The 11026-nt window shown below is 39.7% G+C and overlaps 1 protein-coding gene across 1 annotated transcript; it reads right to left on the reverse strand.

The window, feature by feature from the left end:
• Positions 1–406: 406 nt before the first annotated feature.
• Positions 407–7855, reverse strand: PLAU (plasminogen activator, urokinase). Its single transcript, XM_018069101.2, has 10 exons — positions 7805–7855; positions 6636–6690; positions 6358–6462; positions 5650–5815; positions 5229–5314; positions 4924–5113; positions 4144–4298; positions 3113–3253; positions 2385–2533; positions 407–1520 (listed from the first exon to the last, which is right to left on the reverse strand). Exons 1-10 carry the CDS (start codon positions 7853–7855, stop codon positions 1326–1328), a joined length of 1293 nt encoding a protein of 430 aa, XP_017924590.2. The 3' UTR covers positions 407–1325.
• Between the last annotated feature and the right edge of the window lie 3171 nt (positions 7856–11026).

An 11026-nucleotide genomic window follows, 5' to 3' on the forward strand; every position in this document is an offset into this window, starting at 1 on the left:
CCTGACAACTCAGACCCAGGCATTTAGTGGGAAAACAGAAGTACCATCACCCCTGCCTTATAGAAAGGGTATGGACTTAACAACAACAGAGCTGGAAATAGGGGAGATGGGACCTGCTCCAGTCTTGAGTCTCAAGGACAAGACTTCATTAGGATTCTTATTCCTATCATTCCTTCACCAGTGTGCAAGATTCATGTACCCAGGCTGCAGTAAACTACAAGATGTAGCATGCTTCTTACCAATACCCCTGTGCTTTTTGGAAAGATAATTTAGCTTATGTGTATCAAATAGTTTAATAATCAATAAGCTCAAACACTTATGTTTTACCAAGGAACTTTAGTAATAAAGCAATAATGGCAGTTCTGAGTCATACCCTTCTCCTTTCAACAGAGGAAGGACAGACACATAAGAACAAGGTTTTTTTAATAAAATTTTACAATCCATAATACAAACAATAAGTTAAACACAGTAAAAATAATTAAATAAAGTGTGAGGTTCCAGCCCTCATACAAATAATGCAAATCTATAAAACAATTCAGATTTATAAAACAAAGACAAGTTTAAAAATAAAACCAAGCATAAGTGGGGGGGAGGGACTAATTTCCATATAATATCAGTTAAATCAATGGAAATAAATTTCTCACTTTTGACACCTGCAGCATTCAATGAGTGCCAAGTCCTTAAACCTTTTCCTCATTACATATTACATGTAGAGGTTACATAGCCACATGTTCCAAGGGACCCAGACACCTACAGATGTGACCTAGAAGTCCAGCAACTTTCCAATACACCTTCTTACAGCACAGTTCTTAAGTGGAATACATTAAGACTTTGTAATACTGACACAGCTACTACATTTTTTTTTCCACTTTTTGATGCAAAGTCTGATCACTCTCTCAATACTGGTCTTAACTGGTTAGGTTTGTAGCACTTGAGTCTTAGTATTATTCAGTATAACGAGGAGAGATTTTAGTCTCAGGTCATGTATAAAATGAATACTGAAGTTAAAACTGTACCAATATTTCCAGACCAAATGCTGGCTCATAAATGAAGTGGACAGATAACTTGTTATGCATAGTATCGTGCATGGGAATACTCATTTAAATGTTAAATATTTTAGCTTCCCACTGAGTGGTTTTCAGGTAATTCAGAGTAGTAAGATAATATATCATCCATCTCTCTGCCTCATGCCTCAGGAACACTGATGTGAGTGGCAGACCACACAAGCATTTAAAATGAAAGCCTCTTATGACATTCAGGTTTTACTGTCCTGGTATCAGTACAGGCTGAGTCTTGCTCGTTTCACTCCAGCTGTAGAAAAAAGGTCACTTTGGTTCGGGAAGAAAGTGACTCTTGGCAAGCACCCCGTTCATCTTGGAGTCAATCCAGTTAAGGTATCGAGTTACTCTGGTGTAAACACCAGGGTTGTTTTCCTTTGCACAGCCATCTCCCCAGCTGACAATCCCATAAACCAGCATCCTGCCATTGTGTTCACAGACCATGGGGCCACCGGAATCTCCCTGACAACAGAAAGAGAACATATTAGGCCATTTTCTGCAGATGGAGCCTTTATAACAGAGAGAATGTGGTTATTGCTTTTCTAGAGTTAAATATGGAAGTAAATACCCTCAGGCTAAAACTTTGATCTTTGAGAACATTAATTAGATGGGTCAGAAGGTTTGACATCTGTTGTGACTTGAACAGTCTCCATAGCTAAGGAGTTCTCTTGTTCCCCATACCAGGATACAGAGAGAATAGTTACCTTGCAAACAACCCTTCATCCTAAGTTTATAATCACAGATATTAGGCTAATGATCTAAGGCCAGAACCAGCAGGCCCAATTCTTCACAGAATCAATTGTCTTCCCATCCATAAGGTACTTTGGAGGTACACTTGAGGACACTTGTTCTTTTTAGTGACTCCTCTGGCCACTCTGCCCTGTGAGGGTGCAGAGAAGTAAATCTAGTTTTGAGGAACCTGGGGGAGATCATTGTCCCCCTCTAATTTACCTCTTATCTCTTGCAAAGCTATAATTAAAGTGCAAGCTGAGATTAGAACAGTTGCTGTATTCCTCTGATGCCTATCTATCAGCCTTTACTTGAATACACTGTAAATAAGGTAAATAAGGTCTTGAGGAAAAAAATTACTAAAATACTGTACTTCTTGTGCTTCCAAAGGAAGGTGTGGAGGGAGGCAACACCTAACTCTAGGTTACAACCTTATTCCATATATTTGGCCACACTATAGATCAACACGAACTGGATATGCTCAATTCCTGCTATATAAAGAGAGACTCTTGTGACTAGTAAAATTATAAGACATCACCAGCTGAACCATAGAGTGTACAGGCATTTAGAATTCTTTAGAAGATAAACCAGTTTTACCTTGCATGAATCAGTCTGCCATGTGGGATCTCCAGCACAGACCATGTTGTCAGTAACTCTGATATTGTCATAGTAGTCAGATTTGCATTTTCTCTGTGATATTAAGTTCACAGTGGCTGACATCAGTCTTTGAGCATAGAAGATGTCATCTGCAAACAAAAGAATATTTCACTATTTTCACCATCCAAGACAAAAAAACTCAAAAAAACCCACAAAAAAAGGAAAACCCCCATATAACACACTTTTAGCTCTTGAAATTAGCATAAGCATTCCAGTTCTGCATTGAGGTTCTTATTTCCAGCTTATGTAGTATTAGTTTGCTTTTACTGTTAAGATATTAAGTTTCAGAGAGAAGAACAAGTATTCCAAACGCAAAATATAAATTTTCCTTTTTAGAGAGAAAGTTTGATGGTTTTTGAAGGATATTCTGCACAAATGCAATCCTTTGCTAATACTCTCACAGGGCTGTAATTTTTCTTCTATCCCTCACCACATCAGGAATGAAAAAAATTGTGGCTTACTCTGTATGGTTGATAAGTGTGAGAAGCATCAGATAAGAAAATGCCATGGACAACTAGAGAAGATGCCAGCAAAAATCATCTTTGAGAGATGCATATGGAGTACATAGAATAGAAACTTTTTTTAATACTTCACAGATCATGGTGTGAAAAACATCAAGTTCCCACACTGTGGAAGTACAACTTTGGAAAGGAAAATCATTCACTTACAAAAATCTTGTTTTCCATAGCCAGCTATTTCACAAGGGGTATTGTCTTGTAAGTAAAGGTTCCTCTCTGGCAGGCAGACCGTCCTGACATATTTGGATTCTACTGCACACTGTCCAGAAGCTGTCCTTATCCTTATCAAAGCTATGAAACAAGTCAGAGAAGATACAGTTAGATCTGTAAAGCAAGTTTTTCCCCTCAAGTTCTCCAACAATAAGAGTATTTGGAATAGTTGCAATTATATTTAAATTTTGGTTACATATAGTTCCCCTCTTTACTTTTGGAATGACAGTGATTATTTGCTAACAAAATTAAATTTCCCAGCACTAAAATTGGCAAGTGCTCCAACTTGAACTTCCTTCCTGGAAGGATAGGGGCTGACAGCTCAGAGAAGAGAGACTTCTGCAAGTGTATCTTTAGATGTTTTAAAACCTCAACTTCCTGACTGCTGCTTTAGCAGGAGGAACCTGGAAGGGGTGGTAGAGTTCTAAGCATCAAGTGCAAGAGTAGCAAGTCTGTTCTGTGCAAGTTGCAAAAACCCATCTCTGACTTTGTTGCTCTAGGAATAGGCTTGTGAAATCCAGAGACTGATAAAAGTCAGGATTAATTCAGGGTAACCTTCAGCTCATGTGGTGCCTGATATGGCATTCCCATGCTACATGATGGAATCTACCATGCATGTGTTATTTGTCATTTGCTCTGCATAGTAGGATCTCTGTAGACACAGAATAAGATGATAGAAATTGAATGCTGCCGACAGTGCTTATGGAAAAGCCATGTCTTGCACAGGTCCAGGGATAAGATAAGGCTTATAGTTGACTGTCTGCCAGATAATACATCTGATATGTGCCACAAACCAAATTTATGCAAGTGGAAAAACCTGTGCTCAGCACAGGCCTAGTTTTCAGGCTATTCCTGCTCCCTTCATCTAGAAACACCTAGTTCCTGTTCCCTTTCATCTCATCTCTGGTTCTACTTCTTTTAGAAGATGTATGCCACAATGTTTTAAAGGTTCATATTAAGATGACACTTACCAATATCATTCTCATTGCCACCTGTGTAATCTGTAAAATCAGGATGAGAGATGATGTCATCAACCATGAATACTTGTTCCTTATCATCAGTAACATTCAGTATGGACTTCCCAAGGTAGACTTTATAGACAGATTTGTTTAGCTGTCTTCTTGACCTGAGAGAGTAAAGAGATTGCTGAAGAGTACTGATTTCTGAAAGTGAGGTCAACAGTTCAGATCCACTCCCACTTCTGTTTCATGTTTATTTTGATGTTAAGAAAAAACAAAATTTAGTTAGCTTTGAAAGTTTATCCAGTATTCTAAAGGAAAGCATTCTGATTTTCCATTTGAAGAGATTGATTTAGGTGTTCAGACATTTTGAAATGCACACCTATCTAGTTGCTACTAGTGCAAGCTGTTAGCATTAAGAATCCTCTGAAGGATGCCAAAAGGATCAGCTTTCCACAGGAAAACTAACAAAAAATACCTGTAGATGTATTCTTCATACAGCTCATAACCATCAGTACAATTACCGAGTTTTGGGAACAGCTAAGGTAAAAATGAAACCCTGGCTCCAGTACAGGCTAAGTTGTTTAAATGGCACCATCCACCAAACAGTTCACATCTTGCTAGCTCATTCTGCTGGATGTGGGCTCCCAGAGGCTTCATATTTCTGGCTGCTCTTCTTGTTTCGTTCGATCAACACAACATTCTTACTGGGGTACATTTGGAAGGGTTGCTCAGTGAGCAGCCCACGAAGAAATCTGTTGCAAATAGAAGCACAGGGGACTGTAAACTTACAGAGTGTGAAAGCAGTGCGCTGCCGTCAGCACCCAGCAGGGGTCGATGAGGCTGCCACCGCACAGGAAGCGGTCCGTGCCCCTTATGGTTTGGAAGATACCAGCTATCCAAGGCTGAGACTCAATCTCTGCCTGCCTTCCACCAACAATCTTGAAGTTCTTGCTCATGCTTCTTTGACCACATGAAGGCCCTGTGAGAGGACAAATTTTGTTCAGATGTTCTTACAACTAAACATCAACCTTGTGCTATTAAAAATAAAATAATAAAAAAAAACACACAGGTGTCTTGAAACTGATGTTACTTACCACATTTCTTTATGTTACAGGATATTTCTTTAATGGCACGTCCCTTTTTGGTGTAACACCAGGGCTGGTTCCTCCCATTTGGATTTCTAAAAGACAAAGAAAGTGTTCTTTTCATAAAAACAGTTTTTAAAAATGATAATATCTTAATATGAAGCGTCCTGAAAAAAACCAAATGTTTTGTCACAAGATACACCAGAGAAAATAATTCGCAGCTGACTATTACTCTTATATACTGTAAATTTTGCAGTACAATCAGCTTCAGTGAAGAACTCTATAGACACTTCAGAGAGTCACATTCCAAATATTTTTAGTCAAAAATCATCTCTGTAATATTGTTATTTTTTAAAAACATGTTCCTCACTGAGCACCTCTAGGGCTGTGACAATAGAAGTCATCCCAGTGAGAGTGATGCTTTTCATACCTGCAGTAGCTGTGTTTGCCCAGTCCAAGCTGCAGAGCATTCTCCAAGTAAGCATTGTAAAGACCCCTCCTGAAGAGTGAGGGAGAGTTCCATGGCAGACATTCATCTTCTGTTGCCATCCCTCTGTAGTCCTCCCCATTTTGACTATAGCATGTGCTGTCAGTGTCTGAGAAAAGAAATATTTTATTAGCAGCATGTTCTTGTTTATAACTGTTCTGTGACAGACATGGATAAAGCCTTTTAATGAGGAAAAAGTTCTTGCAATACAACTAAAAACCAATGATGCAAAATCTAGACTGATTATATATATTTTTTATTACATTTGTCCTGTGTGAATTTGAGCATCAAGTATCTCACATTTTAAAGCATGGATATTAATTCTTTAATAGTTTCAGTGAATTTCACAATACAATTGATTCTGCTTCTGAAGACTCACGAACAAGTTCACTTTTTTCACTACAAACTAAAAAGAAAGGTTGAGGTAAGCAACCTTATTGAAGAAGCAGACAAAAAAAGGAGATCCTGACTAAATGTTGCACCAACATTCAGTTGTCTCTCCTCACTTATTCTGTTAGAGTAAAGTGCTAAAGACTATCAAGCCCCATTTATGGTTAATACTTTCACTTGGCATTTCATTTTAATTATTTGACTATCTTTTTAGACCTTTTCAATCAATTTAGCTGGTATTAAGGAAGATAAATACTCTACCTAGTTCACAGTGAATCCCAGTGTATCCTTCTGGGCATATGCAACGACTAATTCCACTGAAGAGGTAATAGGTAATGCAAGTTCCTCCATTCAAACAAGAGCATTCTGTAAGTAAAAAACATTGCTAATTATAGACAAAACATTTGAATAATGAGGTGAAATGTGATTGCAAACTAGTTTTAGGTGTTTAAGTGTCATTAAGAGCCCTCCTTCTGGTATGAAGATATAATTTCAAGAGAATAAGATTTTAGGTTCCAGTAGAACAAGCAGATACTTACCCTTGTGATCTGATCTGCGTTTGTATAGCATGTTGTAGTACTTCCAGCTATAACCCTAAGGGAAAAGAAAGAAAGGCTTTTAAGGAAGCAGTTTATTTTATGTGGTGTGATTACCTTTTATGGGCCCAAGCTCTGTTCCCTACTGCATAGCTTCAACAGTTTAGGTTTTTTGCATGTAGTTACCAGCTGAACCTGTTCTGCAGAATCTGGATATGAATGAAGAGTGGAACTGTACTTGAGCAAAGCAGAAGAGGGAAGGAAAAAAAAAAAAATCCCACATCATGCAAACAAACCCTCAGAAAAGCCCCTCCAAGTTGGTCCACTGCATCAGGGAAACATTGCAATTATTTATGCTGGAAGAACCCAGGCAGCATTTAAAGGTCAGTGTCCCTAAAACAGGGAAGGAAGCTTCTCCCCCTTCACCAAGCACTGCAGCAAAGATACAACATTCACCAGCTGCCTCTGTCATTTTAGTGACCTTGGTGCTTCACATTTGGGCCATAGAATAAAAGATAGTAGATCTATACAACAATAGATTCTTGCTCTGTCCTTCAAGGCTCTGCCTCTGCTTTTCAGTCTGGCTATTTCTCTCTCCATGAAATTAAATAAGATTGGGCTTTTACTGTATTTCTTCCAGAGGTCAAATGGGCTTGCTTGAGCTAAAACAAGTAATGATAACAATATAGTTCCATAATGTTGGTGAATGGCTTTGCTGATAGGCACCAACTGTCATACAAGTTGATAGTCAAAAATACTCAAATTAGTATCTATTATTCCTTTTTTAGCATCACACTTTCAAGTAGGGGAGGGGAAAATTTAGCTAAGGCCCAATATCCACCTCCAGAAAATACCAGCAAGATCTTGGTGCTCAGTGTCCATATCTAAATTGCTTTAAGAGAAAAACAGAAAAGCTAGATTTCTTGACTATTGAATGTCTTCACTATCTGAATGCTATATGAATGCCTTAAGGTGGAACAGAATCAGGAGAAAAACCAAAGGACTCGAAACAGGTTTCTTTGAGGTATATGCACAGCAGGTACATATGTGCATGCAAAGGCAGTAAAATAGAATTCAAGGCAAAAGCCTGCTACAGTGTCCAAAGCAGAAAGTGTAGTCAAACCCAGAAGTGGTTCCAAGCAAACCAACCCACCATTTATTTCAAAACTTACAGAATCTGGTCCCGTGACAAGGACTACTAGAAGAAAGATGAGTAACTTCATGTTGTTAACTTCTCACTTCGTGCCTCTTCTATCTGTATTATTTGATTCTGAAAATAAAAGAGGAACTTCATGTCATGCTATAGCTTGCAATGTCAGCTTTCTTGCTTCTGTTGTCCTCAGTTGGTTTCATAATAAGTCACAACACAATGAAGACTTAAGCATTAATTTGCTGTGGAATATCTGCTTATTATCTCCACATATTAAATTAGAGATTATTGTTTGAAGCTTTGTTCTTGTACACTCAGCAATACAACTGATTAATGAAGCAGGGAAAGGGAAATTGGAAAAATCCACACTCAGTTTTTGCAGTGTGGACTAAAAGTTGGAAGTTGGCACATTTACTTAGCTGCTGCCCAGCTGTTTCTATATATTTAATTGATCATTACTACCTTACAATGAAAGCACTGAACATCTAACTTCAGGGAATGAATGGGAAAGCTTCTTTTTTCAGTACCTCTGTAGTTCCCCACTGCATCTTGTTGATATGTAAGCCCAGCCACCTCACTGAGTGCCTCTCACCACTGCAAAACCTTGAAAGTCTGCTTGTGATGTTACCTCACTTATTTACAGTATTAGAGGCTTAACACGTTCTGTCTTGATTTCTTATACGCAGCTGGCTCTTGTAGCCAAGCATTGTAGCAATCTTAGCAAGAGGGACTGGTAGCTAATTACCTTGTAACAACAATGGGGAGTACAGTAAAATAGCAATATATCTTTTTCTCTTTTTTGAATTGCAATGCAAGTCATGGGATGATTTTTTAAAAAGCATCCTCAGTTCTAGAAAACCGTGAAACTTTAAAAGATTCCATAGGAATCTTAGTTATATTTACATTGGCAAGCACTGCAATAGAAGAGGATGTACAGAACTAAGTTGGTGCTGAAGACTTGCTCCACACTGTACCTGCTTCAGAGGTTTCTATATTGGACTAATTCTATTTGGTCCTGCAGACTGAGTGCCTGCTAATACATTGATTGTACCTTCCAGTTTGGTTTTTCTGGGGAGAAATGGAGTGGAAGTACTCTAAAGTTCATTAGGGCACACGCTAAAGTTCACACACTCTGTGGTGCGAACCAAAACATGGGGAATAGAGCTCACTGGATTCATTTGGAAAATAGACATGAAAATCAAAGTGCTAATGTAGACACACCCTTTACTTGTAAGCAGGTTTCATAATGCAAGAAGCTAAATCGTGCCTCAGGTACTTGGCTGTGCATGCTTTTCAGATTCAGATGTGATTTCAGCAGATATATTTTCCCTTAAACATACTTAAGAGAATTATTTTTAGCATTTTTGGCAGCAAGTAACTTATCATTTGTTACCATAATCAGTTTCTCAGGCCCAACTTTCACATCACGAAGAGCAATACTGCTGATTCCTCGTCAAAATTCTGACACACTGCAGCACCTAGAACTGACCTTCCCCGCTGCTGCAATACGGCATGACACCAGGTTATTATTCTTTTTTTAAAATTTAATTTAAAGAGCAGCTTCATTCTGTTCGACTCAGACCCGGCACTTCTGCCCTTAGATGACAAGCGGGTTTTAAAAGCGCGGCACTTACCTGCGGCGGAGCCCGGGGAGCGGCGGTGCCGATGGATGCCCCGGCGGAGCTGCAGGAGCGGCTGGCGGAGCGCAGCCGAGCGGGCTCTATAAAGGGCCGGGCCGGGCCCGCCCCCGCTGCGGCCGCTCCGGGGCGGGTCCGCACCGCCCCATCGCTCGGCAGTGAGCCGGTGCCGCGGCCCTCACCTCTGTAGGCAAAGCTGCCGGAGTGACTCAAGGGGGGAATTTTTAATAGTGCTTTTTAGTTTCGGGGGAAGGGGGTACGGTCAGGGAGGGCAGCATTGTTCAGAGCAAGATTTCTGGAAAGAGCTCCTTGGCTTCCCGGCGGCAGCCAGCAATGCCTTGGAGGCGTTTATAAAACCAAAAGAGAAATGTGAGAGCTATGAGAAACACGAGAAACATGCCCGGGGACATGACATAGAATGATAACATTTATGTATATACATTAGTGATAAACATAGAATGTCAATAAGGATGCCTAGAGATACAAGCAAATGTGGTGTATTTTATTCATATGATGCTACCCATAATGAGAGAAGCACAAGTGATTTATTAATTAATACAGGGTTACATTCTTTCAGATGTGGGTTAAACACAGCCCGCTGGGAGGGAGTATTGGGCCAGAATGCGTGCTTGAAGCACTGGGTGTGTTTTCAGAGAGCTGTCTCCAGCAGAAACGCAGAACAATGGGGCGAACAGGGAGCATTCGTCATGCCAGCTGCAATCTATTAGGACACAGGGCTCACAGCAGGTGCTAAACTGATGTTCTCCAAAGTTACTTACAGCTCTCTTGCCCGTAGCAATCTGCTGCTGGTGAGAAACTGGTCACGGTTTTCTTATAATTTCTGTCTTCCAAAGAAGTATTCAAAGCATGTTCATTTCATAAGATGAGGATGGAGATACAAACTAGCAGATGTCTATCTAAGAAGGGATAGTCTTTCCTGGTTCAGTCAAATGTGATTTTTTCACATTATACTGCGATGTTATAGCAATGCAGTGAATAACAGCAAACCAGTACATAATATTTGTGGGTATATTCATAGAGTTTACCTTCAGGTAGTTCAGGTGACTAAGCTGAGGTAAGTCTCCATAGGCTTTGTAGCTGATGAAGTACAGTTTCTTCAAAGGTCAGGTCAGAGCAGGAGTTGACCTGAACTTCCCTCAAGAAAAACATTTTCATAACTGGACAATTCAGGGCTTAGGGAGACCACCCTTCTATGTTCCACATGTAATGACTGCTAATGAGGATGGCTCAGCTTTCTTCTTTCCTCCCCACCTTCTATTTGTGGCAAGTCTGGGGTATAACCGTGCCTTTATCTGGGTACTGTCTGCTTACATTCTCTATTCCTTTCTGTTCAGATCTCCAGGCTCACATCAGAACAGAGCTCATGGCTGCTGAAAGCACACTGGGTTCACTTCACTGAATGGCAGGAACTGAGTTAAGAGAAACAGCTGAAGCTTGAAGTCCAAAAGTGAACATAGGTAAGGAATAAACCTTTCTGAATTTCAGGAGAGTAATTCTTCTCTCATTCTGTGGTGGCTTAATATATCAACATCACAAGCAATTAAATCCTCTAAGAAATAGGGCAGAAAATATGAAGGTAGAATCCC

The sequence above is a fragment of the Manacus vitellinus genome, unplaced genomic scaffold, assembly GCF_001715985.3.
Source record: "Manacus vitellinus isolate BGI_N305 unplaced genomic scaffold, ASM171598v3 scaffold_15_pilon, whole genome shotgun sequence".
NCBI lineage: Eukaryota > Metazoa > Chordata > Aves > Passeriformes > Pipridae > Manacus > Manacus vitellinus.